Source organism: Orbicella faveolata, unplaced genomic scaffold (genome assembly GCF_042242905.1).
Source record: "Orbicella faveolata isolate gen_17 unplaced genomic scaffold, um_ofav_v1 contig_4, whole genome shotgun sequence".
NCBI classification, from domain to species: Eukaryota; Metazoa; Cnidaria; class Anthozoa; order Scleractinia; family Merulinidae; genus Orbicella; species Orbicella faveolata.
This window is the reverse complement of record NW_028301569.1, coordinates 374,547-402,303: the sequence shown is the minus strand read 5'-3', so window position 1 is coordinate 402,303 and position 27,757 is coordinate 374,547. Positions and strand designations below refer to the sequence as shown.

Sequence of the window (27,757 nt, the reverse complement as noted above, 5' to 3'; positions counted from 1 at the left end):
CGTGATTTTCTGGAAGAGATTGACTTTCATTTACTTGATTAATATATAGATTTAGGCCAGCCTAAAAGCGGAGCTCCTCAGTTATTTTTCGGAATGTTGTTACTAATGAAAATAATCCAACTTGTATGAGGTAAATTGCGAATGATTTAATAGTTTCAGCCGGAACTAGTATTACATCAGCAGATCGAGGTGTAAGATGGTGTGATTATGAAATATAGAGCCATGATTTCAAGGATTTCTTGGAAGCCACCAAAAATCTTGATCACATAACAGAACTGTCTTCTGTGCTTTTTGGTGGCATTTCTTGTTCTTTCCTACCTTATTCAGAAAGACAAGGCATTGTTATTAATCATTATATTCTTCCTTAGCTAACATGGGGACTCCCACACAAAAGAAGTTTACACATTTTTTTGTTGTGGGGACTGATTGAAATGCAGTGGTTTCAATATACTCAGTCCCTGAATCTCTACCAAATGAAATCTCACAAAAATACCAAAACAGTATACATATGTGAAAAGTTGGAAAGTTTTCTTCTCTAACTTGTCCCCAAAGATACATTTAGCCATCTTCACTATTGTATGGAGTCTCCTCCTGCTGGAAGGGTTTGCAATAAGCAAAATCACCCTCACATGAATGGTAATTACGATATTTTTTTTTTGCTGATCATGAATACTTGCATAGGCTTCTAATAATAATTTTATTATTCAATTTCAATGTGATTTGTTCTTTTTCTCGACTGGCATTGTGGACTACAAGAGCTGTTATTGGGTTCCATTAATTAATTTTGCTATGGTTAAATTATACCAAAAATTATCAGTAAGCTAAGAGGAAGTTATATTATGTACATGTACTTTGTCTGCACTTCACAACCAAATGCACTCCAAGGTTATCAGGCATAGGTACATTTGTCAGAAGAGCCCAGCATATCCAAGATATGTTTTGATTGACACATCAATTAAGATAATTTACAGCAAAATGGATAAAAAATACATCAATATCCTACATGCACCAAAGCCAGACATGGGGTTATAAGGAAATCATTTAAACAACAGATTGAGATAATTTATAAATTAGAGAACACTATTTCTACAACAGAATGGAACAAATTAACCTTATTGGACATTGTGAATGGCAAGGCTGTCTGTAGAATGTCACAAATTTCTCAACCCTTCCTTTCTACAAAAATGCTAATCCTGCAACTTTGCTTAAGACCCAGTTCTCCATTTCATGTTGGCAAAATATCAATTTATGTCATGTCCAATGCAGATTATCACAAAATTGATTTAAAAGCTCAATAAATATCATTTTAAAGCCAAAAAGCCAATTATTTAAATAAACCATGAGTAAATTATCTCTAAGAAAAACTGATTAATTTAAAAGGCACTTAAAAATAATTAGTTAATATGTGTTTCTTAATAATGTAATGCAGTGTATCTGTCACAATGTTGCAACTATGATATTACTACAATCAGGATGGGTTGCAGAACTGAACCTCCAAGTCAGTTTATTAAATGAACTTGGTGCAGAATTTATAATCCCATCAAGTTGTCTGTAAATACAGAGAAACCAAACAAAGCATTACAATCATAAGTAATGAATTACTGAACTTTTTTACATGTATGAACAGTGTATGTTCCATTAATATTGGGGATCTCTCAGAAGCTGCATCCATGATAAATTAATTTGTTCCCAGATGCATTTGTTTATAGAACTTTTCACAAATTAATATCTCTGTCATAACAGTGATCTCTGTGTTCTACAACAATTAGTACACAAGAAAAATAGACTCAGTAAGATATTGTTTACAATAAAAATCAGTGCCTATAAGCAATCATAAGGACCTTAAATTTATATTCCCTCAGAAATATCTCACCAGGCCATGGTTGCTTTGAAAATCTTTGATGTTTTAATACAGGCTCCCCATCTGTAAACTGTTCATATATTGACAGACAGGAACAGGCATGTAATTCCTTTCTTTGATATACAGTGTACTTCATTGTTAGTTGTTTACTGAGTGTTAGTAGTGAATCAAATGCTAGGGGTTGGTACTCCAACTTTCACTGTGGCAGGCTCTGCCCTGAAATACAAAGCAAACTTACATAACTGTTATGAACTTCACCACTTGCTTTTGAGAGCAAATGTAATTTGCTTCAAACAAGAAACTGGAACATTGAGGGTTACAACAATGTGCACAGTCCCAATCACAGGGTCAACCAGGCTGTTTGGTTGTACATATAACTGTACAACTGTATATGAGTTCAGCTTCCAGAAGAAAATCAGAGTTTGTCAGGATAAATACTGATGTTCTTGCTTACTCAATGAATGAACGTGCAGTTTCAGAAGATATTCACACCCAACACCCATTCATGGCCAGTCTTTAGAAATTCCTAATTAAAGTATCAGGAATCAAGAGCTCTAATAGAGAAAAAACCTCCATGTGGGGTATGAATCTTTTCTTGAAGAAAACAATGTCTGAGAAATCATTAATTACAAAATAATGTTTAAGAAACATCTTACCTTTCAGAGAATTTTGTAATCTACACTGTCTGGCCAGTTCATATATTTGACAAGTTGGCACTGGGTGTGTTTGTAAATTTGTGCACTTCAACATCACATTACTATGTAGTAGCACTGGTCAACTAAAAACAGCATAATTTGGTTAATTAATATACACTGTACATTATTAGGTTGAAATATTGGTGTAGATTGTTGCACATCAACAGATACAGAAACTATTGGCTCCTGAATCATAACGAGTGAAAAATCGTGCATGAGACATTTACATGTACATGTAACAGCCCTCCACCTCAGAACCATCACAGATATGATATGATATTTTTAAACTCTCTGAAATTTCAGATTAACAACTGCATCGCAAAATGGAGGCTGGGTGCCTGTGATATCCAGGAGCTTCCACTATTGGCAGCCAGCTCCTAGATGGAGACTGCTCCCATGGCTGGCAAATCCTGGCAAGCCAGCCATGAGCCCCCACGCAGAAGGGAGAGCAGGCACCCGTCACACTGTGTGAACAGTGGAAAAGAGGGAGGGAAATGGGGGGGAGGGGGGAAGCCTTGAAGATGAGGTCCCATGAACTGCCACGCAAATAACACGCTAGCGCCTGTAACGCTAAACACACTTCAGTCAAAGAGCACATGGGATCTGGCGCATGCCCATGTATGAAACGCCGCTGACTCCAGACAACACTGGCGCTCTTTGTTGTTTACTCCGTTAAATTGCATTTAACTGCATTTAACAACTGCATCGCAAAATGGAGGCTGGGTGCCTGTGATATCCAGGAGCTTCCACTATTGGCAGCCAGCTCCTAGATGGAGACTGCTCCCATGGCTGGCAAATCCTGGCAAGCCAGCCATGAGCCCCCACGCCAAGCCGGAGGACCTCCGAGCAGCGCGCTAGCCAGCTCGGAGAAGAGAGGGGCTCATGGATGGGGAGGCCAGAGCCCCGAGAAAAATGCCCAAATCGGTAGGCACCCAGTAACTGGCAAATTAGTGACAAAAACCATACCTGTTAGGCAAGTCGTTCAGCTACTGAAAGGATGGTTTCCACAGGTGTGCGCACATATAACAAGTAAGCATCACTCGACCAGCGACCCATTGTCTTAATGAGATGATCAGGAACACCTCTCTGGGCAGCAGTTGTAGCGGCTCCAATTCTAAAACTATGACCCGAGAACTTTCCAGGAATACCTGCTGCCTGTAGAGTGGTTTGAAGAAACGAGGAAAGCCGAGATCTAGAAAGAGGAGAGCCATCTTGGTGAATAAAGAGAGGTCCGGCGCCTGGCCCACGAAGATGAAGGTAGTTTGTTAATGCAGTCACAGGACAGAGAGGAAGGGAACCACGGCCAAGATAGATGAAACAACCCTGCCTGAAAGGATCAGTCTTTGCACACTTGATTAACACTCGAAAGCTTTGGGGATTGGTGGAGGAATCTACTTGAAGATCTGCCGCGGTCAAATGAACAGATAGATCAAAGGTACCATTTGTTGTAAATTCCCCAGCTCTAAGAAACCCAAAGAAGCCAAGACAGCAGGCTGCCCATAGCATGACACTGTCAGGGTTGATAAAATCTAAAGACTTGTGCAAAACAGACATAAGGTCGGCTGTCACTGGTTGGCGCTGAGGGAGATTTGGGCCCTGATGACGTTTGATCCCTCGTAAGAGACGCCGAAGTTGAAGACGGTTGACAATTGGGTCTGGGAAGCCATAGTCAATGTGTAAAGAACGGACTGCAGACAAATATACTTTAATGGAAGAATGGTGAAGACGATCTGCTAAATGGGTACAGAAGCGCATCAGAGTTTGTTCACTGGCTGGTAAAAGAGGCTGACTTGGCTCGAAGGGAGTATCCTGACTACAAAAATCTAAGAACTGACGTTGAGCCGAAGCATAAACTTGGCGAGTAGAAGGTGCGAGGCCGTTGGTCAAATAGAACTGGCATTTATCTGTCAAATTACGGGCAGCTGAGCCAGCAGCGTTAACGGAATTGGAGTCGCCCCAGGAGCTGCATGAGGAGCAAGATGATGGAAACGCTGAAAATCAAAACGAGATAAGGCATCAGCAATCGAGTTGTCTTTACCCGGCGTATGAGAGGCAGTAAAGGCAAAGGAATGTCGGGCTGCCACAAGTGACAAGTGACGGAGAAGAACCATCATGTTCGGATCCTTCGTGGTGCCCGAACGCAAAACACTAACGACTGCCATGTTGTCGGAGCAGAACTCAACTCGTTTAGAAGCCCATCGGTGGCCCCATAGGGAAGCTGCAATGACCACCGGAAACAACTCTTTGTAGGCAATTGCCAAGGGATGCTGAACAGCTGACCATTCACCTACAAACCATTCATGATCACAAATTGCACCATAACCCCGAGCACCAGCAGCATCTGAGGAAACGTAAAATTCAGGCAAGGTCGCCCACTGTGGGGAAAGCAGGAAACTGAGACCACCCCAAGAATGGAAAAATTCTCGCCACCAACGGAGGTCTAAGCGAAAGTCTTGGTTGATCCTAATTGGGTGGCTATCACGTCGAAAGGCCGACAATAAATTGATCATGCGTCTCAAGAAGGTACGCCCCTGAGGAACTACTTTACATGCGTGTTGGAGATTGCCAATAAGAGATTCCAGCTCCTTCCGTGTGCAATGTTGTTTGAGGGACCAGGCTTCCAGAAGTGCAGCAATACGATCAAACTTATCCTGCGGCAGACGGGCCTGAAGTGAGAGAGAATCGAGCTCAATACCGAGCACAGTTAAACAAGTGGATGGCCCCTCCAATTTGTTCGGGTGAAGAGGAATACCCCACTTTTTAAATAGCTTAACACAAGTATCAATATTGTTCTGGTAAACAGGTGAGTTAGGAGGGCCCAATGTATGGAAGTCATCCAGGTAGTGTAAAAGAAAATTCACATTATAATTGTGTTTGAGGATCCACTCGAGCATATCTGCAATGGACGAGAAGATGAAAGGAGCAGAGCGTAGTCCAAATGGAAGCGCCATATCAATAAAATATTTCCCACGCCACTTCATACCAAGTAGGTAACGATCATCAGAATGGACAGGGACATTACGGTAAGCACTTTCCACATCGAACTTTGCCAACAGCGTTCCTCTGCCGTGAAGCATGATCCCATCGATGATATCATCAACCTTCATGTACTGCACTGAAAAGGGTTCTTTTGGAATGCCATCATTGACACTATGGCCTAAAGGACTAGACAGATCCAAGATAAGCCGCCATTTTCCAGGCTGGTACTTCTTCGGGATAATTCCAAAGCGACTCACATGGAGGTTTGGGATAGGGGCTATAGCAAAGGGGCCAGCTACACGGCCTTTGTCGAGTTCCGTGAGGAGATACTGGTCGATGACTGAAGGCTGAAGGGATGCTGAAGGCATATTTTTATTCTCCGATTTTAAAGATACCGCCCGAGGGTCAAAACCCAGCTGAAAACCATTTGTGAGACCTGAAATCACGTACTCCACTTGCGTTTGGTCGGGGTAAGAACACAGTTCATGCCGAAGTTCCTCCGCGTCTATGGGGGTTACTCTGGATGGGGGGACCAGGTCTTGCTGCGGGGCGCCCAAAATGGACAAAGAACAAGAGGGCAAAGCATGGTGTGCCACTTCGGAGGGCATGTCATTACCAAAAGCATTTTGTGGTGCAGGAACAACAACATTAACAGGAACAGGAATCAAAAAATTTGAAAAGGAAACTGAACAAGATGAATGTACGCTATTTACATATGGTTTGGATCCCACTTCAACGCCGCAGACGTTTGCTTTGGGATGGGGGAGTTGACTGGGAGCGCCGGTAGGAAGAGGTTGAGGCCCGAAATGGACAGTTGACACGTGGATGATCACCTTCACATTTCTCACAGCGATGGAGGTACCGGCATTGACCAAAGGTCCAGCGACAGGTGCCATCATTCCAAGATCGGCAAAAGGTGGATGAACCGGCTATCGAAATTGAAGCTGAAGACGAAGTGGTTGGCTGCTGGCTTGACTGGGGAAGAGGTGACGAAAGAGTATGGAAGTTGTACAAATCATGGTTCATGTGAGACCAGTCCACCAAACCTGCAGCAGCTGCGTCCTTGCGGAATGCAACATCGTAATGGAGCCAAGCCTTCCCAGGGAACTGGCGCGACGTCTTGAGAATTAGCAGCTTGTATTGTGTCATGTCCTGCCATCTGGAAGAATGAGCACAGCAGAAGATCCACGAGTACACAGTGAATGCTTCAACCCATGTCACGATATCAGTGATCTCTTGCACCCTTTTCTTGGAAGAACTCACGAGAAGTTTGCCATCAAGGTACGTTTGGGGCTCTGTCTCCTGGGCTTTCAAGTTCTCTGCTAGCAAGTCAGCAAGATCCACAAATTGGCCAGACCTAATTTTTGTCACCAGCTTCTCCGGGATAGGGGAATAACCGGGGCCAACAACAAACGGCCTATTCAGGGATGTTGAGGTAGAGGCGATGGAGGAATTAGAACCAAAGGAGACCAATGGCGTGAAAGACTGGTTGGAAGATGGCAATCCATTCGCAGCACCACGAGAACCAAACAACGATGGCGAAGATAAGGAAGAATTGCCTAACGTGCAGTATGTTGAAATAAAGGGAGGAACGACCAAATTACCTGAGGACTGGCCTGCAGAAGAAGGCAGTGGTTGGTTAATGACAACAGAACCGGATGACGTCGTGCCCGACGCCGCGTTTCCCGCTGTCGAAGAACTCGATGAGTGACTTTGCAAAGCCGCCAAAATGCGAGGTAACGTATCCCCCAAGGCTTGTGAAAACGCTTGACTGAGGTCCTGTTGAGAGAGGACGAAGGAGGGCGGAGTGGACACCGGAGTCGAAGAAATGGGAGGACGTACGACCGAAGAGGGAGAATCGGCTGAAGAAGAAGGCTGACTTGAATCCAACATGGCAGCCACACTGTTGTTTGTTGCACGACGATGTGCCATACCAAACGAAAGAAACAACGGCAAGATTCGAAAAACGACGAACGAAGAACAAATAATGCACACGCTACTCCGGGAGGAAGCCTTGAAGATGAGGTCCCATGAACTGCCACGCAAATAACACGCTAGCGCCTGTAACGCTAAACACACTTCAGTCAAAGAGCACATGGGATCTGGCGCATGCCCATGTATGAAACGCCGCTGACTCCAGACAACACTGGCGCTCTTTGTTGTTAACTCCGTTAAATTGCATTTAACTGCATTTATTCAAGATTAACATATGCACATACATCATCTGGGGCAACCCTAAAACACTGAATTTGGAAACCGAAATCCGGAATCCAGAATCTGGAATCCAGAATCCGGAACCAAAAACCAGAATCTGGAATCCAGATATTATGAATGATGATAGAAATACTTCACTTCAGCAATGTCTAATAACTAAATATGAGCAAAAATTATTTTGTTGTTATTTATTTTCTTGGCTTTACTTCAGCCACAGACTGTAATTGCTAAAAAATTATTGACTAGTTCTGAACAACTCTTAGCTATATATCTGGCCCGGTTGTTCAAAAGCTGCATAAAGCTATCCATTGGGTACATCACTATCCAGTCAGGATTACTGATTTTTTGGGTGGATACAGTTACTCATAGCCTGCAAGCAGGCTCTAGTATCTGTCTCTAGTGTCTGAGCAGGCTAAATAGGTGTCTAGTGTTTTTCTGCATTGGCATGTCACCAAGAGCCTTCATGCGGCTTTGCCACTCACGTCCCTAGCACAAACACGAGAGCCTGCTCATAGGCTAAGTTACCCATCTTTTGTTCAAGCTGGCCCTAGTGAGAGCCCGCTTCTTGTCTAGATCAAATTGCGCTGAGAAGACTGGTGAGCAGCACATTAACAACAAGCTATTATAGGCTATTGCAGTGAGTTTCTGGCAGACTTTTAGCATCTTTTAACAACATGTGGTCTGATCTGTTAGCAAGTGAGAAGCAGACGGAAGTAAGTGTGCAACATTTCTACAAATTGTTTTAATATGATGGCCGCCAAGAATATGAAAGGCTGATTTGTCACAGTATCAGTGTGGAAATTGTGTTAATCTGGAATTGGTCTCGTATCTGTTGGAAAAATCAAATTTCATATTTAGACCAGATGGGTTAGCCTTTGGACTTCGAAAGTGGGGGCGTGACTGTCAATGTATAGGGGGCTGCCACTGACGGATATCCTGCTCTCTATGACATTTTCTATCTTGTTCAGTATCTACTAGACATAAAGGATAAATTTATACTCCTGGTAAATTGAAGATCACTTATTAAACAAAATGGCAATTACCAGCAAGCTTATTTTAGACACTCTCAAGGTGCTTGGAATAAAATTAAGACGCACTTTACTGAGATTCTCATAATCATAGTCCTCACTAAAAATAACGGTTGCACGATTTCAACAGACGGGGAATTTTTGTTTCAAAAAAGGTTAAGTTTGAGGTCCTTTTTACTTGGCAGCTTACTTTTTACAGTCAAAAAGCTAAGCAAAACAATTTTTGCGTATTTGAAGAACTTATTTTCTTTGATTTGTGGATTCCGGTTTCCGGTTTCTGGATTCCGGTTTTTGGTTCCAGATTCCGGATTCCGGTTTCTGGGTTATAGGATTGCCCCATCTTCGACAGAGTGTTTGCTTCACATTCAGTTTACACATGGCTGTTATCCAGCACAGGCAGACTTATAAGTTTTCCTTCAAAAATATATTGCAACAACTATTGCATCTTTCATTACCTACATGCATTCTTGTGATGAAATGACACAAAATCCAAGAACAAGAAGTCATAAGCATAAAGCTAACTTACGTGGTAGTGCTTACAGTTCCTCTTACTGTCTGCATATGCCATCCATAAACTGGTGCTGCCTGGACAATGTACTCATTATTTTTCTGATCACACCTTTTAAAACGTCACTGTTATATAATTTGCCCTGAAAAAGCAATACACGAAATGTTATGCCTTTGGCACTCACCAAATACCTTTACATGATGTATAATGTACACCATATCAACATTCACAATTCTTTTTACTTTCATTGTAACTCTTTTGTGTCATTTTCCCTCACTTGAAGACAGGACTTCCACATTAGGTGATAATTTGCCTCTGGAATCTCTATGAATTCACAGGGAGTGGTAACAATTAAATCGTGACTAATTTTAGCAAAGGAGGTGTTCAGATGTCAGATTTTAATGCTGAGTTTATACAGTAACTTTACATTACTCTTCGTATATATATATATAACCTCTCAATTATTGTACCTATAGACAGAAGGTGTGCTGGGGGAAGAAATGTTCTAAACTCTCTGAACTTTTCCCCCTTACCTGTAATAGGATGACTATTATGAACTACAGTTTGTAACCAACACCAACATCAGGTTGTGTATACACATGTATGTTTTGTTGTCGTCTGTAATCATAAAAAAATAAAAATTTAAAATCCTCCATAAAGTTCATACTCAATAACACTGCTACATGTAGCGCTGTTACTGGAATTCAATTTAAGTGAAACTGTTGCAACAGCTCTGTCAAAATTGTTTCTAGCAGTTAAGGCAGGATAACAGAATATACATGTAGCACACAGCAAAGGCTAGAGATACACACATGTTAGTTATCAGTTAGGATTTGGTGAGCTTCTGTGCTGTAGGTATGGATAATAGATTATCAGCAATGAAGGTTCCTGACACATTTTGACAGCACTGAGAGGAATTAATATATAAATTCACAAAAGAAGGAGAAGTTCTTGCCCTGTCCAGTTCTCTGTAATAAAAATATCATTCACATACAAGTCATTTATTATATATGGTTTGTGTTTAAAGCCGATATAATGCACACTCTGATTGGCCAATTCCAGTGCATTATTTACATTTACATGGTATACCTCGGTAAAATCATAAAACATTGCATGCGACTAAAATAAAAAATATAAAAAATAAAAAATAAAAAGAAATGCCTAATTCATAACAATTTAAAATATTCAACACTAAAATGAATGTAATTCTTTACTTGAAAATTATTCTCCCGTAATGCCCATGGGCCAATTACAGGCATGCTAAAAAGTCCTAACACAAAGTAAAAGGAAATTAAGAAAACTATTGCTTTTTTCCGGAAAATTGTAGCGACTGAAGACAATGATGGAACACTCTGAGAGTGCATTCTATCAACCTGATGAGATAAAATTTAAGGAGAATAGAGAATTCACAAAATTATCACAAACGAATTGGTACAGGACAGGACAAAGGAAACTGTACAGCCAGGAAGAAACTGAAACTTTCTTCGACGAGCAAAAAAGTATGCATGCACAACAAAGAAAACAGTCAGTGACATTCATTTAATAAGTTAGTTAATAAAAAATTAGTGTGAAGAAGAGAGCAGAGAGAGAGAGAGAGAGAGTGGAGATAGGAGAACACTCTCTCCAACTAAATTGTGTACATATGTATGTAAAAGTTATTCTTATTACCGAGAAATGGTCAGGGCAAGAATTTCTATTACACTGTTCAATTTACCGTGTTAATTAGTACCATCTCACTTTTTAGGAACATTTCCATATTAAGTGTAAATACCGCGTTGGGGAATAACCTCTTATTAAGAAAATAGGGTCCATGTACCCCCAACCAAAAGCAATGGCACAAATAAAATGAAATAGCCAATCAAAGTCAAAGCAGAACTTTATTTGCAGACAGGATTGCAATGCATAATCGTCTATTCGACATTTTGGACTATATAAGCATTTCACCAAACCGAACTGATTGGACAGACAACAAAATAAAACGAGCAAATCTACATTATAAACACAAGATGCATATCACTACATCTGAGCTCGAGTATCAACAGCAAATCCCTTCTCAATGAAAGGTGACTGAATAAAAGAGAGGATAAAGAAAATTCGTTAAAGCTTGCGGTGTTAAAGTTTAAAATTTTTTATTATTATTATTATTATTATTATTATTTAAAGTAACACGTCTTAACAAATTACACGTATCACAAATTACAAAAATTACAATAACAAAGTACTCTGGCATGGCTACTCCGATACTACAATGTACATTACTTATTTACATCAGGTGTTACTTACGTTAGGAAAACGAATAACATAAAATAATTAATTAATTCTGACAGCACACATTAGCTACAATTAAATTAAACAGGATAAAAAGCAAGAAACAGAAATAAAAAGAGAAAGAAAAAACAATAACAGGAAAGGAAAACTTAAAATTACAAAATAAGCAAAAAAGCAAGCAAACAACTCGTAGCACGGGGAAGGGGGAGGAGGAACGATTTCTAATCTTGACTTAATACAATTAAAAGTAACTTAGTCTATAAAGTTTGTGACGAGCATTGTTTCGTTATGAGTACTTTTTCGGTGTTAATTTACAAATTTTCAACTTTGTATTTATAGTTGATTCTAGCAATAAATTCGGGTAGTACAAGTGAACTGTTGTTTAGTTTACTTATATACACATAGAAATTCATAAAAAGGAGGGTGTAATTGAATTTTCTCACTAGCTCCATATATGTTGGGTGTTTAAAGGTGGAGAAAAGCATTTCTTTTGTATCTGGCTTAAAGTTTGAACCATTCTGAGTGTTAAACCACTTGATGACTTTGCATGTGAAGGTTTTTGTAAATTCGCAGTCGATAAAGGTGTGATTTATGGAGTCTGGCTCACCACAGTAGATGCAGTCACTGTCTGTATTTATCCCATATCTGAAGAGTTCTTTCTTTGTAATGACAATCCTATGGATAAGTTTGAATTGAAATTCTTTCAACTTATTTTCTTTGCATGTTTTTGAAGCCATTTTAAAGACATCTGTCCAATTCTCTGTGTCTATTGAAATATCTCTTTTCCATCTTTCCGGGCCAGTATGAGGTGATTGGTGTTTCTTAACAAGAAGTAGGCGGTAATAGTCTCTTGCCTTATACGTTTCAAAATTGATTTGATTAGTTTCATTCAGTAAAAAAGATTTCCAATTTTCTCTATAATTAAAGATCGAGTTTTGTCCTAGGACTCGCGCTCTGTTCTTCAAGCTCACAGGAATTGCACTCAAGATTTGATAGAACTGGAGAAAATTTGTGTTACAATGATATTTAGCATGAAGTTCTTGAAAAGTTAGGTATTGACCGTTTTCATTAAAAAGCTGTTGGATCGTGTGGATACCCTTGACAAACCATTCCCTTATAAATAGCGGTTTTCCATCAACTAAGATTTCTTTGTTATTAAAGAGAATGGTTTCGGTTCCTTGATCATAATTGTACAGAGTCTTGATTTCATCAAATGCAATAAGTATGTCTCTGTAGAATGTTGGAATGTGCCTTAAATATTTGACATCGTAGTTACATCGAAGCAGGAAATTGAGACCTCCGTGTTTGTTAAAAAAAAAAAGTCCGGTACTACTTTCCAATTGCAGTTATCTCTAAAGAGAAGTCTTTTGATCCATGCAAGTCTGAGCGATTTTATCGTAAGTTCGATGCCAACCATCCGTAAGCCTCCCGAGGAAAGGTCTTGGTACATACTAGTCCGTTTTATTTTGTCCTTCTTATTTTTCCAAAGGAAACGAAACATTTTATCTTTTACCATTGGCACTATTTCCTTAGGGACGTTAACATTTGAAATTGAGTATATTAAGTTAGATAACCCCAAAGATTTAATTATCATTACTTTTCCATAGAGTGTTAATCCTCTCGATTTCCAAATGTCTAAATTTGTCTGCAGTTTTTGTACTTTCAAATTAAAGTTCATCTGGTTATTACCTTTTTCGTCATAGGAAATATAGATTCCTAGTAATTTTGTGGGAGTATTCATCCATTTCATCCCTAGTGGTTTGGTTCTATTATTCAACCATTTCCCTAACCAGAATGCGTTTGTTTTCTCTACGTTGAGCACTAATCCAGAGAAATTCCCAAAAGCACTCATAGTTTTCAGGGCTTGTTCAGCAGAAGCCACATCAGCACAAAATAAGTTGGTATCGTCTGCAAATTGGCTTAGTTTGATCTCTGAGCCAAAAATTCTGATTCCTTTTATGGTTGAGTTTTGTCTTATTTCGTTTGATAGTATTTCTGCTGTCAGGATAAACAGATATGGCGAGAGTGGGCATCCTTGTCTAACTCCTCTAGAGGGTTTAAAGCAATCCGTTGCAAAACCGTTGTTCAAAGCTGCGCTTTCTATGTCCATGTAGAAGATCTCGATCCATTTTCTTAAGCTATCACCGAAATTGAATTTTTTGAGAGCACTTTGAATAAAAGACCATTCCAGTGAGTCAAAAGCTTTTTTAAAATCAACTGATATTAATATACCTGGAGTGTTGTTCACCTGAGTTTGCTCCATAATATCACTTATTAATCTTACATTTTCTCCAATATATCTTCCTTTTATGAAGCCCGTTTGGTCCGGATGTACAAGTTTTGAGAGCATTGGCTCAATTCGCCTCGCGATGGCTTTTGATGCAATTTTATAATCCACATTAAGTAAAGTGATTGGTCGCCAATTCTGTAAAAGCAATAATTCAGCGTCGTCTTTCGGTAAAAGCGTAATTATGCCTCTACGCTGAGAGACCGATAACCTCCCATGCTCGTATGCTCCATTCAGGCTTGCTAATAGATCTGCTCCTACAAGATCAAAGAAATGCTTATAAAATTCTACGGTAAAACCATCCTCGCCTGGTGATTTTCCGTTTTCAAAAGTCTCCAATGATTTTTTACATTCTCCGTAAGTGAAAGGACCGTCTAAAGCATCTCTTTCTGCATCGTCTAGTTTAGGAATTTCCATGCTTTCGGTAAACATTTCAAAGCTATCCTGTGCATCTGTTGTTTGAGAATTATACAAATTACTATAATATATTCGGATCATTGATAGAATTTGTGTTTCATCAGTAGTTGTTTCATCATTTTCCAATTTAATTTCGTTGATAGTTTTTCTATTATAGTTCCTTTTTTCTAAATTAAAAAAGTATTTTGTGGCTTTTTCGCCCTCTTCTACCCAGCTGCATTTAGATCTGAAGATTGCAGATTTACCTTTATTATTATATTGATGTTGGAGTTCGTTTTTGAGGTCATCATATTGTTTAAGAATTCCGTCAATGTTATCAAGGTTCTGGCTATTGCAGATTATTTTATCCAGCTCATCAAGTTGTTGTTTGATCTCCACTTCATGCTTACGAATCGCCTGTGCTTTTCCTTTAGAGAACGAAATGGTTGTGCTTCTTATTTTCATTTTAATCAGTTCCCAAAACAGTTGTTGGTCATTTACATAATTATATTTTTCGCGAAGCTGAGGATATAATTCTAGAATTTTGGTTGTGTATTCCTTGTCCTCTAATAGAGAATTATTGAATTTCCAAAAACCCGGTCCTCGAGGATTCTCGTTCGGCCACGACAATGATAATAATATCGTGTTGTGATCTGGTGCTACTGAGGTTTGGATGTCCACTTTTTTAACAAATTTTGTCAAGTGCTTGGATATTAAAAATTATTCACGCTTAAATTTGAATATTACTGAGAGTCTGTATTTTTGCCGACGGCTTAATTTAGCTTTGCAGTCATTTTATTGGCCGTAGCTTTACCAGTCTTCAAGCAAATTAACCTCGGAATTCACAAAAGCATTTCGCCAAACCGAATAAATCGAACTAACAAAACGAGGCAATCTCCATACTTTGTAATCACAATATGCAAATATTCACATAGGAACAAAAGTAAATTTAGCAAATCCTGTTCGCTTCGGCCTAAAATGGTTTGTAGACCTTTCTTGGTTTTCAACAACAGAAGAAGAAATTTTAGCAGTCTACGAAGCGGCAAAGCTAACTAACTCAGAGAAAACTTCAAACCTCGCCCGGCCGTGTTTACAAGTACGGTTTTGGTTAAGCTTATTTTTAGACGTGAGGTTATAAGCTTAAGTTGACGAGGAAAATCGACAGAAAACTTAATTTGTTTACAACTTACAGCAACCTCCAAAGCGACCCACGTGTTATTGTTTAGAGACGAGCGAAATTAAAACGATGCAATTTTTAAAATCTCTTACAGCATGGCTTCAAATAAGGAAGACTTTTAATGGATTCCAATTGAAAATAAGCTCCTATCGCCGAGGCAACTTCTTAATTTTCATAGCAAACGCAACAACAAAAGTCACTTACCGCAAGTTGGCAATTCAGTTCGGCCAGTGTAAATCTTCCAGGCAGAAACCTGCACCAAAAGTTGTGAAGACTGAACTGAAGTTATATTTTCCATAGACCAACGAATCAACCACTTCTTTCCGCTACGTTTACTGTTTTGTAATTTCTCTAAGACATTCGGGTACGTTTGATATCTCTTGTTCATCACCTGACCAAATCAGGTGACTTTTGAATTTTCTTGCACGGCTGCACAGCATCACGTTCGCGCGAATTTTGAACTTGGCCATGGGGAGTTCGGCAGTCTTCTGAATCAGTGTGTCGGGTACTTTCACCTCCTTTCTATAGCCCTCGTTAGCTTTGGTTCACGGCATTGTTCGGTATTATTTCACTTCCTTTCTCTAGCCCTTGACTAGCTATAATTCACGGCATTGTTCAGTACTGTTTCGCCTCCTTCCCCAGCGCTGGCCCGCTCAGTCTTTTTCCCGATTTTCTTCGCTACTTCTTTGCCTGTTAATTCTTGCTTTCTGTTTATTGCTTCAGTGGAACCCTGTCTTAAAAATATTAGATCAACCTCCGCTATCGTTTTTCTTTAAAAATCCCGCCAAGGAAAATGGCATTCTCCCGCTACAAACCGAGGGTGCATGTCTCTGTCAACCTATTGCCTGGAGTATGGCCGCCATCTTGCGCGACTCCGTCGTCGTCGTCGTCGTCGCCGTCGCCGTTGTGCGTATGCGCCCACGAGCAATACCGCTAGCCATGATAACCATGAGAAAATCAATTCATGGGTTTCCTTTTCTTCCCTATATGGGTATGGGGCTCCGCTTCGGGCCGCCGGAGCTCCGCTATTATGCCTAGGAGTATCCTTCTCTAAGTCTTCTTCAGACTCACTTGGCACCCCTCGCTGTGCATCTTGCTGAACAACGGCCGCGGCGCCATCTCGATCTGCGCCGGGCTCGTCTTCGTCATTCTCTTCCCTCTGATCACAACTATACGACAGGTGTCCTAGCTGCTTGCACACTCTGCAGCGAATCATCGGGCACTTTTTCCTAGTATGCCCAAGTTCCTTACATTCCAGACACATAGGTTGCTGGTTATTGTGTATGATCCTGCACCACTCACCTCCGATACGCATAGAATACGGCAAAGATGGTTTGTCTAACATCATTTTCACAAGGCGATTGCCGTTTTCCATACCGGCCAAATCGTGGTCGGCTTTATATTTGAGACGGATCACGTCGCTTTTCAGTGCACCATACTCCGTTAAGGCCAATTTTACCTCGTCGTCGTCTACATAAGAGCGAAGACCCAAATACTAACGTTCAAAAACTTCCCATGAGGAGGAGAGCAATCAAAGTGGAACTCGTCGACGTCAAAACCGTTGCTAACAAGAAGCTCTGCGTCAGCTTTCGTTTCAAGCTCCAACAGGTATACATTGTCTCCAAGATCTTGAAATACTTTCAACGTGTCGCTGATTTCTTTTTCAATTCCAGCTTTAAGATCTCCTAGCCCAATTCTAAGAGGTGAACGAAAAGTGACGCTCCTTTCTCTACGGTCCGCCATATTGGCCTCCCGAAGGCACGGAAGACAACTCCCAAAATCAAAGTATGGTTAGGCTTTTCCACAAAATAAAACCGCCAACTTTTCAAACAACTTTTCCGCAAACAAATCACAATATCTAAACACTTCGATGACCAATAACAGGCAAAGATTCCACAGATTCACAGAGAGCTCGCACGAGAACCGGTACGTTGCCTGTGGTGTGGTCGTAGACGAAAGAAACAACTCAAACCTTGCTCAATTGCTTGGACTCTCTTTTAAGTCTTTTAGAAGGAAGGCCTTTAATTGCTGTTGTGATGAATTTCCAATTACGTCTCGGCTACTTAACCGAGAGATTCCAAAGCCAGCTAAGACTTCAAATCACAAAAGGGCGGTTCTCCAATGGTCAGTCATCAAAGCCACATTCAAGAGATTGCCTCCAGTGTGCTGCTCAGTGTTGCAGTGCTGTAATCAAACAAGAAAATCTTCTAATATGCTGTCAACTTGCTGGAAAAATAATGAAAAAAACAAAAAACATTTTGAAAACAGAGGGATCAATGATGTGGAGGCGTATGGAAATCTTCTCTGAAGAGTCCAGTCCCAAAATGGCTCCAAAAGTCTACAACACGGCGTATTCCCAGGTGGTCACCCAGCCAGGTACTGACGCCACCCAACAGGACTTGACTTCGGTGATCGGACGAGAACCGCTTTTTTTTTTCTAAAAAGGCTCAAAGAGCTTTTTTATTTACAATCCTCTAGTTATTTTATCAACTTATGAAATGTCGTTGTTTTTACAAATAGTGTAACAAAATAAATAAGACTTATAAGTGTTCCTCAAAAGTTTCCATTTAGGGTCTCGTTAATTTACATCATTTGGTAGCGCAATATTTTTATCACAATGTAAATGTTAAAGTGTCATTTTCTACTTTTGCAAAACCTTCTCCTAAAAACCAATGATGCGGAAAGTAATATTGTGTGTGTCTTAACTTATATAACTTGTATTGGAAACGCAAATGCGATTTCACCATAGCTTTAAACAGTGCTTCGGGCGGATATGTCAAGTTCTTTGTTCGGTAGTTGACGGCGGATTTATAGATAGCCCAGCGGGCCAATGTTACTGTCCAGTTAACTAAATCTAGTGATCTCGGTGTTAGAGAGTCATTGTTCGTTTTGGCTTTTCCAAATAATTTTACTTGTGTGGTGAGTGTCAGTTTTCGTTCACTGATTTTATCCACCTACGTCTGTAGCTGGTTCCAGAAATTATGGACAGTAAGGCAGTCGCGTATGGCGTGCTCCAAGGTGTCAGTAGCACCACATTGGTGACAAAACGGTGTGGCATACACCCCGATCCTGTTTAAAGACAAGGCGGTGGGGAGAACTCTGTGAGTGATCTTCCAGTTTACATCACCGTGTTTGTTGTTGATTAGCGGTGGATATAAAGCTTTCCATTGTTTAGCGTTAAAGCAGGGTTCTGGTTGAAGATTCTGCTTCCAATGGTCTACAGCAGGGATAACAGGCTTCTCGGCTTGCAGCAAATGTGTGTAAACATGACGCGTCCTGCACAATGAAATATCGATTGGTGTTTGTCCAGGGCTAGAGTTCACAATACCAAAACAAGGTTGCAAGGTAGGCGGCGGCCAGACTGAGGCAGTACAAATCTTTTGGGACCATTCTGGGTGAAGGGCGACAAATAGCTCTCTCAGTTCTTCTGTTGTTCTAGATAAGGTGCGCGGATTTTTGTCTGTTAGCATGTCATGTATGGCTGACACAGGTAGGTACCCCGCGATAACTTCATAGCAGATGTCTCTAATGCGGGTAATTCCAGCTGCAGTCCAATCTGTAAAGATCAGGGGCTTGTCTTCAGTGGTAATTTCACGATTCAAGAACAGGGGCTCATTGAGGATATCAGTGACGGACTCAGCGGATCCGCTCCGCACGCAGTGATCCTTATGTCGGTGCCAAGCCGTTAGCAGTTCCTTATGAAAACTGGGTATGTCTCGATCGATACGCTGCAACGAATAGTCCAGTGCGAGAGACATCTTTCCAAGACGAAGATTGGAGATACGAAGAAAGTATGAAGTGAAATGTTTCCAGTGTGCTTTTTCCTCTGAAAGAAGCCTCCTCAAGGTGTTCAGACGTACACTTCCGATTTTAGTCTGGAAACGAGGGATGTTGAAACCACCTTCCTTTAGGGGAAGGGCCAGGATGTCCTTTGTAGCTAGATGACGTTTGTAGTTCCAAAAGAAATCATAAAGTGATTGTTCAATCTGTGATACTGCCCAAGCAGGCATCGGTAGTGAAGTGGCGTTATACCATAATGTTGAAGCTAGGAGGCCGTTAATCACGAGCGCTTTGCCCTTATAGCTTAACTGCCTGTGTCGCCAAGCGGCAATGATGTTATTTATTTTCTGTATTTTAGCCTCCCAATTCAGTCTCGTACAGTCCACATTACCAAAGAAAATGCCAAGAATCTTCTCAGGGATAAAGTCATTATACCAATCAAAACCGTGAAGTTGATCCGTCCGCTCCTTAAGAGCTCCCCACCAGAGCCCCTTGCATTTTCCTTTGTTTATTTTTGCACCAGAGGCGCCTTCCTACAAATCAAATACGGTAAAAGCTTCATTAATGGCAGAATCGTCGGATAGCAACAGCGTTGTATCATCTGCATATTGTGACAATTTTAACTCTTCCTCGGAGTCAGGCGGTCGAATACCATGAATTCTAGGATTTTCGCGAATGTTTATAGCCCTTGTTTTTTCTGTTAGGAAATAAAGGGGCATAGAGAGGGCACAGCCCTGTCGAAGTCCGCGTTCTAGTTTAATAAAAGCGGTGAGCCAGCCATTTGTCTTGACAGAGCTAGAGGCATCGTCATATATCAATTTAATCCAATTAATGAAGTTGGGTCCAAAACCAAAGCGTTCCAGACAAGCAAATAATAAGTCGTGGGAAACTCGGTCAAAGGCCTTCATCTGCTCAATACTGATGAAGGCTAGACTGGTGTTTTTCGCATTGACATAGGATATGACATCATTGAGAAGACGAGTGTTATCGTTAATTGTCCTTCCTTTTATACGAGCAGTTTGGTCAGAGTTCACGATTAGGGGTAATACTTGTTGCAGCCTGTTCGCCAGCGCCTTTGTCAAAATGTTGTAATCAGTATTGAGTAGAGTTACTGGCCGCCAGTTCTTTAATTGTGTTCGGTCTCCTTTTTTAAACAATAAAGTAATGATTCTCCGCCGCTGTGAAACAGTAAGAAGGCCATTATCAAAAGCATAACTGTAGACACGTGTTAACTTCTCACTGAGAATAGACCAAAAGTGTTTATAAAAGTTCGACGTCAAGCCATCGCAGCCAGGTGATTTGTTGCTTTCCATTGCCATCACAGCTTTTCTTAACTCCTCCTCTGTAATAAGACCTTCGCAGGACTCACGTGCTTCATCAGGTAATTTTGGGATAGCACGGTCTAGAAATTTGTTTCTTGCATGTGCATCACTGGGTTGGGCTGCAAAGAGTTGTTTGTAGAATTTGTGGGTTTCTTTCAACAGATCTTGTGGTTCCGAGACGACATCAAGGTTATCTTTTGTCAAAACACGAATCGTTTGTTCTGCTTTTCGGCATTTCTCAAGCGAATAGAAGTAGCGTGTGCTCCGTTCTTCTTCTTCTAAAAACTGAGCTTTCGTTCTAATTTTAGTGGCTTCTAAATCTTTTAGTTCCAACTGCTTTAATTTTTCTGTCGCAAGAAGGTAGTTCTCAATGTCCCGTGTGTTACCATTGTTGCATTTTTCCTGCAGCTTTATGAGGTTACGCTCTAGTTGAAACTTTTCATGGCGTTTCAGCTTTCCTAGTATTTTCCCGCATCGAATTGCAGCGATTTTGAAGCCTTGTTTCGCCTTATCCCACCATAGTAGCGGGTCTTCGAAAACTTCGAACTTGGTTTTCCAAAAAGTCCAGAAATCGTTGATCTCGGACTCAAAGGCCGCGTTAGACAATAGATTGTTTTTAAAGTGCCAGTATCCGGGTCCACGTTTTATCCTGTCAAAGTTTAAAGTCAGACAGACACTGTCATGGTCACAATGAGGAGAGGGTTTGATCGAGGCGTCCATAACAAATTGATTTAAGGAGTGGCTAATTAAGAATTTGTCAAGTCGTGTACGTATGTGTGTTCCATTTGTGGGATGTCGCGCAGTCCAAGTGAAGCAGCGCTTATCCTTATTTCGATCCCTCCAGATATCAGATATGTTAAGTCGTGTGCAAATTCCATGGAGAGTTGTGGCAGCAAAATTCCTAGCATTTGGATTTCGACCGAATTTATCCCTTGCGTCTGCGATGCAATTAAAGTCACCACCGATGATGTTGTCAAGCTCCTCGGAAATAAAACCATCCAAGCTAGAAAAGAAAATTCGTCAATCGCTGTCAGTTTGAGGTGCGTATATGTTTATGATGCTCAAGGTTTGATCATCAAGTTCCAGAACAATATTTAAGATCCGACCTTCATTATCACTTCGTATATGATTCACAATACACTCAAGGCGTGAATGAATGAGGATAGCGACACCTCTCGCAGTATTTGTGCCATGATTAAAGATAACATCACCGATCCACTCGCGTTTGATTTGCATCTCCATGTCAACACTCCAATGAGTTTCTTGAAGTAGAATTATATCTAGTCTGTTTCGAAGAAAATAGGAAAAAGCCATTTTCCGTCGATCAGGGGAGCGAAGCCCCTGTGAGTTTACAGTTAAAATGATTGTCATGACTAAAAAGAGGAAGATGATTATAAAGTCCCGGTCCATTGTTCGTTATAAAAAATAAGAAAGCTAACTTCCAGACGACTTATGATCGGTAGCCGAGGCAGTCTTTTTCTCCTTTCTTCTTCCGTTAGGAAGGTTTGGCGGAGGATGAATTCTCTGACGACGAACGGAGACGCTAGCCTTGCCGTCAGAATCAGTGTCAGTTGTGTGTTGTCGTTTTAATCCTTGTGCTCTTTCCTCGTGCTCCATTTCTTCATCGTGATTTTCTGCAACGGATTGACTTTCATTTACTTGATTATTTCGCGTAGGAGTATCCTTTTCTAAGTCTTCTTCAGACTCACTTGCCACCCCTTGCTGTGCATTTTGCTGAGCATCGGCCGCGGCGCCATCTCGATCTGCGTGGGGCTCGTCTTCGTCATTCGCTTCCCTCTGCTCACAATTATACGACATGTGTCCTAGCTGCTTGCACACTCTGCAGCGAATCATCGGGCACTTTTTTCTAGTATGCCATAGTTCCTTACATTCCAGACACATAGGTTGCTGGTTATTGTGTATGATTCTGCACCACTCACCTCCGATTCGCATAGAATACGGCAAAGATGGTTTGTCTAAAACCATCTTCACAAGGCAATTCCCGTTTTCCATACCGGCCAAATCGTGGTCGGCTTTATATTTGAGACGGATCACCTCACTTTTCAGTACACCATACTCCGTTAAGGCCAATTTTACCTCCTCGTCGTCTACGTAGAAGCGAAGACCCAAAATACTGACGTTCAAAAACTTCCCATGAGGAGAAGAGCAATCAAAGTGGAACTCGTCGACGTCAAAACCGTTGCTAAAGAGAAGCTCTGCGTCAGCTTTCGTTTCAAGCTCCAGCAGGTATATATTGTCTCCAAGATCTTGAAATACTTTCAAACTGTCGCTGATTTCCTTTTCAATTCCAGCTTGAAGATCACCTAAACCAATTCTAACAGGTGAACGAAACGTGACGCTCCTTTCTCTACGGTCCGCCATATTGGCGTCCCGAAGTTACGGAACACAAAACTCCCACAATCACAGTATGGTTAGGCTTTTCCACAAAATAAGACCGCCAACTAATCAAACACCTTTTCCGCAAACAAATCACAATATCTAAACACTTCGATGACAATTAACAGGCAAAGATACCACATATTCACAAAGAGCTCGCACGAGAACCGGTACGTTCCCTGTGGTGTGGTCGTAGACGAAAGAAACAACTCAAACCTTGCCCAATTGTTGGACTGTCTTTTAAGTCTCTTAGAAGGAAGGCCTTTAATTGCTGTTGTGATGAATTTCCAATGACGTCTCGGCTACTTAACCGAGAGATTCCAAAGCCAGCTAAGACTTCAAATCACAAAAGGGCGATTCTCCAATGGTCAGTCATCAAAGCCACATTCAAGAGTTTGCTTCCAGTGTGCTGCTCAGTGTTGCAGTGCTGTAATCAAACAAGAAAATCTTCTAATATGCTGTCAACTTGCTGGAAAAATAATTAAAAGAAAAAGAAAACATTTTGAAAACAGAGGTATCAATGATGTGGAGGCGTATGGAAATCTTCTCTGAAGAGTCCAGTCCCAAAATGGCTCCAAAAGTCTACAACACGGCGTATTCCCAGGTGGTCACCCAGCCAGGTAATGACGCCGCCCAACAGGACTTGACTTCGGTGATCGGACGAGAACCGGTACGTTCCCTGTGGTGTGGTCGTAGACGAAAGAAACAACTCAAACCTTGCCCAATTGCTTGGACTCTCTTTTAAGTCTCTTTGAAGGAAGGCCTTTAATTGCTGTTGTGATGAATTTCCAATGACGTCTCGGCTACTTAACCGAGAGATTCCAAAGCCAGCTAAGACTTCAAATCACAAAAGGGCGATTCTCCAATGCTCAGTCATCAAAGCCACATTCAAGAGATTGCCTCCAGTGTGCTGCTCAGTGTTGCAGTGCTGTAATCAAACAAGAAAATCTTCTAATATGCTGTCAACTTGCTGGAAAAATAATTAAAAGAAAAAGAAAACATTTTGAAAACAGAGGGATCAATGATGTGGAGGCGTATGGAAATCTTCTCTGAAGAGTCCAGTCCCAAAATGGCTCCAAAAGTCTACAACACGGCGTATTCCCAGGTGGTCACCCAGCCAGGTACTGACGCCGCCCAACAGGACTTGACTTCGGTGATCGGACGAGAACCGGTACGTTCCCTGTGGTGTGGTCGTAGACGAAAGAAAATACTCAAACCTTGCCCAATTGCTTGGACTCTCTTTTAAGTCTCTTTGAAGGAAGGCCTTTAATTGCTGTTGTGATGAATTTCCAATGACGTCTCGGCTACTTAACCGAGAGATTCCAAAGCCAGCTAAGACTTCAAATCACAAAAGGGCGATTCTCCAATGCTCAGTCATCAAAGCCACATTCAAGAGATTGCCTCCAGTGTGCTGCTCAGTGTTGCAGTGCTGTAATCAAACAAGAAAATCTTCTAATATGCTGTCAACTTGCTGGAAAAATAATTAAAAGAAAAAGAAAACATTTTGAAAACAGAGGGATCAATGATGTGGAGGCGTATGGAAATCTTCTCTGAAGAGTCCAGTCCCAAAATGGCTCCAAAAGTCTACAACACGGCGTATTCCCAGGTGGTCACCCAGCCAGGTACTGACGCCGCCCAACAGGACTTGACTTCGGTCATCGGACGAGAACCGGTACGTTCCCTGTGGTGTGGTCGTAGACGAAAGAAACAACTCAAATCTTGCCCAATTGCTTGGACTCTCTTTTAAGTCTCTTAGAAGGAAGGCCTTTAATTGCTGTTGTGATGAATTTCCAATGACGTCTCGGCTACTTAACCGAGAGATTCCAAAGCCAGCTAAGACTTCAAATCACAAAAGGGCGATTCTCCAATGCTCAGTCATCAAAGCCACATTCAAGAGATTGCCTCCAGTGTGCTGCTCAGTGTTGCAGTGCTGTAATCAAACAAGAAAATCTTCTAATATGCTGTCAACTTGCTGGAAAAATAATTAAAAGAAAAAGAAAACATTTTGAAAACAGAGGGATCAATGATGTGGAGGCGTATGGAAATCTTCTCTGAAGAGTCCAGTCCCAAAATGGCTCCAAAAGTCTACAACACGGCGTATTCCCAGGTGGTCACCCAGCCAGGTACTGACGCCGCCCAACAGGACTTGACTTCGGTGATCGAACGAGAACCGGTACGTTCCCTGTGGTGTGGTCGTAGACGAAAGAAACAACTCAAACCTTGCCCAATTGCTTGGACTCTCTTTTAAGTCTCTTAGAAGGAAGGCCTTTAATTGCTGTTGTGATGAATTTCCAATGACGTCTCGGCTACTTAACCGAGAGATTCCAAAGCCAGCTAAGACTTCAAATCACAAAAGGGCGATTCTCCAATGCTCAGTCATCAAAGCCACATTCAAGAGATTGCCTCCAGTGTGCTGCTCAGTGTTGCAGTGCTGTAATCAAACAAGAAAATCTTCTAATATGCTGTCAACTTGCTGGAAAAATAATTAAAAGAAAAAGAAAACATTTTGAAAACAGAGGGATCAATGATGTGGAGGCGTATGGAAATCTTCTCTGAAGAGTCCAGTCCCAAAATGGCTCCAAAAGTCTACAACACGGCGTATTCCCAGGTGGTCACCCAGCCAGGTACTGACGCCGCCCAACAGGACTTGACTTCGGTCATCGGACGAGAACCGGTACGTTCCCTGTGGTGTGGTCGTAGACGAAAGAAACAACTCAAATCTTGCCCAATTGCTTGGACTCTCTTTTAAGTCTCTTAGAAGGAAGGCCTTTAATTGCTGTTGTGATGAATTTCCAATGACGTCTCGGCTACTTAACCGAGAGATTCCAAAGCCAGCTAAGACTTCAAATCACAAAAGGGCGATTCTCCAATGCTCAGTCATCAAAGCCACATTCAAGAGATTGCCTCCAGTGTGCTGCTCAGTGTTGCAGTGCTGTAATCAAACAAGAAAATCTTCTAATATGCTGTCAACTTGCTGGAAAAATAATTAAAAGAAAAAGAAAACATTTTGAAAACAGAGGGATCAATGATGTGGAGGCGTATGGAAATCTTCTCTGAAGAGTCCAGTCCCAAAATGGCTCCAAAAGTCTACAACACGGCGTATTCCCAGGTGGTCACCCAGCCAGGTACTGACGCCGCCCAACAGGACTTGACTTCGGTGATCGAACGAGAACCGGTACGTTCCCTGTGGTGTGGTCGTAGACGAAAGAAACAACTCAAACCTTGCCCAATTGCTTGGACTCTCTTTTAAGTCTCTTAGAAGGAAGGCCTTTAATTGCTGTTGTGATGAATTTCCAATGACGTCTCGGCTACTTAACCGAGAGATTCCAAAGCCAGCTAAGACTTCAAATCACAAAAGGGCGATTCTCCAATGCTCAGTCATCAAAGCCACATTCAAGAGATTGCCTCCAGTGTGCTGCTCAGTGTTGCAGTGCTGTAATCAAACAAGAAAATCTTCTAATATGCTGTCAACTTGCTGGAAAAATAATTAAAAGAAAAAGAAAACATTTTGAAAACAGAGGGATCAATGATGTGGAGGCGTATGGAAATCTTCTCTGAAGAGTCCAGTCCCAAAATGGCTCCAAAAGTCTACAACACGGCGTATTCCCAGGTGGTCACCCAGCCAGGTACTGACGCCGCCCAACAGGACTTGACTTCGGTCATCGGACGAGAACCGGTACGTTCCCTGTGGTGTGGTCGTAGACGAAAGAAACAACTCAAATCTTGCCCAATTGCTTGGACTCTCTTTTAAGTCTCTTAGAAGGAAGGCCTTTAATTGCTGTTGTGATGAATTTCCAATGACGTCTCGGCTACTTAACCGAGAGATTCCAAAGCCAGCTAAGACTTCAAATCACAAAAGGGCGATTCTCCAATGCTCAGTCATCAAAGCCACATTCAAGAGATTGCCTCCAGTGTGCTGCTCAGTGTTGCAGTGCTGTAATCAAACAAGAAAATCTTCTAATATGCTGTCAACTTGCTGGAAAAATAATTAAAAGAAAAAGAAAACATTTTGAAAACAGAGGGATCAATGATGTGGAGGCGTATGGAAATCTTCTCTGAAGAGTCCAGTCCCAAAATGGCTCCAAAAGTCTACAACACGGCGTATTCCCAGGTGGTCACCCAGCCAGGTACTGACGCCGCCCAACAGGACTTGACTTCGGTGATCGAACGAGAACCGGTACGTTCCCTGTGGTGTGGTCGTAGACGAAAGAAACAACTCAAACCTTGCCCAATTGCTTGGACTCTCTTTTAAGTCTCTTAGAAGGAAGGCCTTTAATTGCTGTTGTGATGAATTTCCAATGACGTCTCGGCTACTTAACCGAGAGATTCCAAAGCCAGCTAAGACTTCAAATCACAAAAGGGCGATTCTCCAATGCTCAGTCATCAAAGCCACATTCAAGAGATTGCCTCCAGTGTGCTGCTCAGTGTTGCAGTGCTGTAATCAAACAAGAAAATCTTCTAATATGCTGTCAACTTGCTGGAAAAATAATTAAAAGAAAAAGAAAACATTTTGAAAACAGAGGGATCAATGATGTGGAGGCGTATGGAAATCTTCTCTGAAGAGTCCAGTCCCAAAATGGCTCCAAAAGTCTACAACACGGCGTATTCCCAGGTGGTCACCCAGCCAGGTACTGACGCCGCCCAACAGGACTTGACTTCGGTGATCGGACGAGAACCGGTACGTTCCCTGTGGTGTGGTCGTAGACATTCTCGTGCCCAGAGCCTCCGTTTCTTTTGGTCACGTGGTCGGAGAAACGGAGGGCTCTGGTAGCAGCCATTACCGGATGTCCGTAAATCACGGACATCCGGTAACGCATGCGTAATTTTGGCCTGTATATCTGCTTT

General features: G+C 41.5%; 2 protein-coding genes, 5 non-coding genes and 4 pseudogenes across 7 annotated transcripts; all 11 read right to left on the bottom strand.

Annotated features, from left to right (window-relative positions):
* Positions 1-121: 121 nt before the first annotated feature.
* On the bottom strand, positions 122-4,427 carry LOC149100836 (uncharacterized). Its single transcript, XM_089275839.1, has 3 exons — positions 2,518-4,427; positions 1,874-2,077; positions 122-1,549 (listed from the first exon to the last, which is right to left on the bottom strand). The coding sequence occupies exon 1, from the start codon at positions 4,309-4,311 to the stop codon at positions 3,526-3,528; it is 786 nt and encodes a 261-aa protein (XP_089131965.1). The 5' UTR covers positions 4,312-4,427; the 3' UTR covers positions 122-1,549; positions 1,874-2,077; positions 2,518-3,525.
* Positions 4,428-21,633: 17,206 nt separating this feature from the next.
* Positions 21,634-22,897, bottom strand: LOC149100835 (uncharacterized). Its single transcript, XM_089276501.1, has one exon. It carries the CDS (start codon positions 22,895-22,897, stop codon positions 21,950-21,952), a length of 948 nt encoding a protein of 315 aa, XP_089132627.1. The 3' UTR covers positions 21,634-21,949.
* A 594-nt stretch (positions 22,898-23,491) lies between these two features.
* On the bottom strand, positions 23,492-23,610 carry LOC149100834 (5S ribosomal RNA; annotated as a pseudogene).
* A 382-nt stretch (positions 23,611-23,992) lies between these two features.
* LOC149100833 (5S ribosomal RNA) lies at positions 23,993-24,111 on the bottom strand. The gene has a single exon (XR_016203237.1). It is a non-coding gene; the product is annotated as a 5S ribosomal RNA (ribosomal RNA).
* Positions 24,112-24,493: 382 nt separating this feature from the next.
* Positions 24,494-24,612, bottom strand: LOC149100832 (5S ribosomal RNA; annotated as a pseudogene).
* A 382-nt stretch (positions 24,613-24,994) lies between these two features.
* Positions 24,995-25,113, bottom strand: LOC149100831 (5S ribosomal RNA). The gene has a single exon (XR_016203242.1). It is a non-coding gene; the product is annotated as a 5S ribosomal RNA (ribosomal RNA).
* Positions 25,114-25,495: 382 nt separating this feature from the next.
* Positions 25,496-25,614, bottom strand: LOC149100830 (5S ribosomal RNA; annotated as a pseudogene).
* A 382-nt stretch (positions 25,615-25,996) lies between these two features.
* LOC149100829 (5S ribosomal RNA) lies at positions 25,997-26,115 on the bottom strand. Its single transcript, XR_016203241.1, has one exon. It is a non-coding gene; the product is annotated as a 5S ribosomal RNA (ribosomal RNA).
* Positions 26,116-26,497: 382 nt separating this feature from the next.
* Positions 26,498-26,616, bottom strand: LOC149100828 (5S ribosomal RNA; annotated as a pseudogene).
* Positions 26,617-26,998: 382 nt separating this feature from the next.
* LOC149100827 (5S ribosomal RNA) lies at positions 26,999-27,117 on the bottom strand. Its single transcript, XR_016203239.1, has one exon. It is a non-coding gene; the product is annotated as a 5S ribosomal RNA (ribosomal RNA).
* A 382-nt stretch (positions 27,118-27,499) lies between these two features.
* On the bottom strand, positions 27,500-27,618 carry LOC149100826 (5S ribosomal RNA). The gene has a single exon (XR_016203236.1). It is a non-coding gene; the product is annotated as a 5S ribosomal RNA (ribosomal RNA).
* Positions 27,619-27,757: the final 139 nt, after the last annotated feature.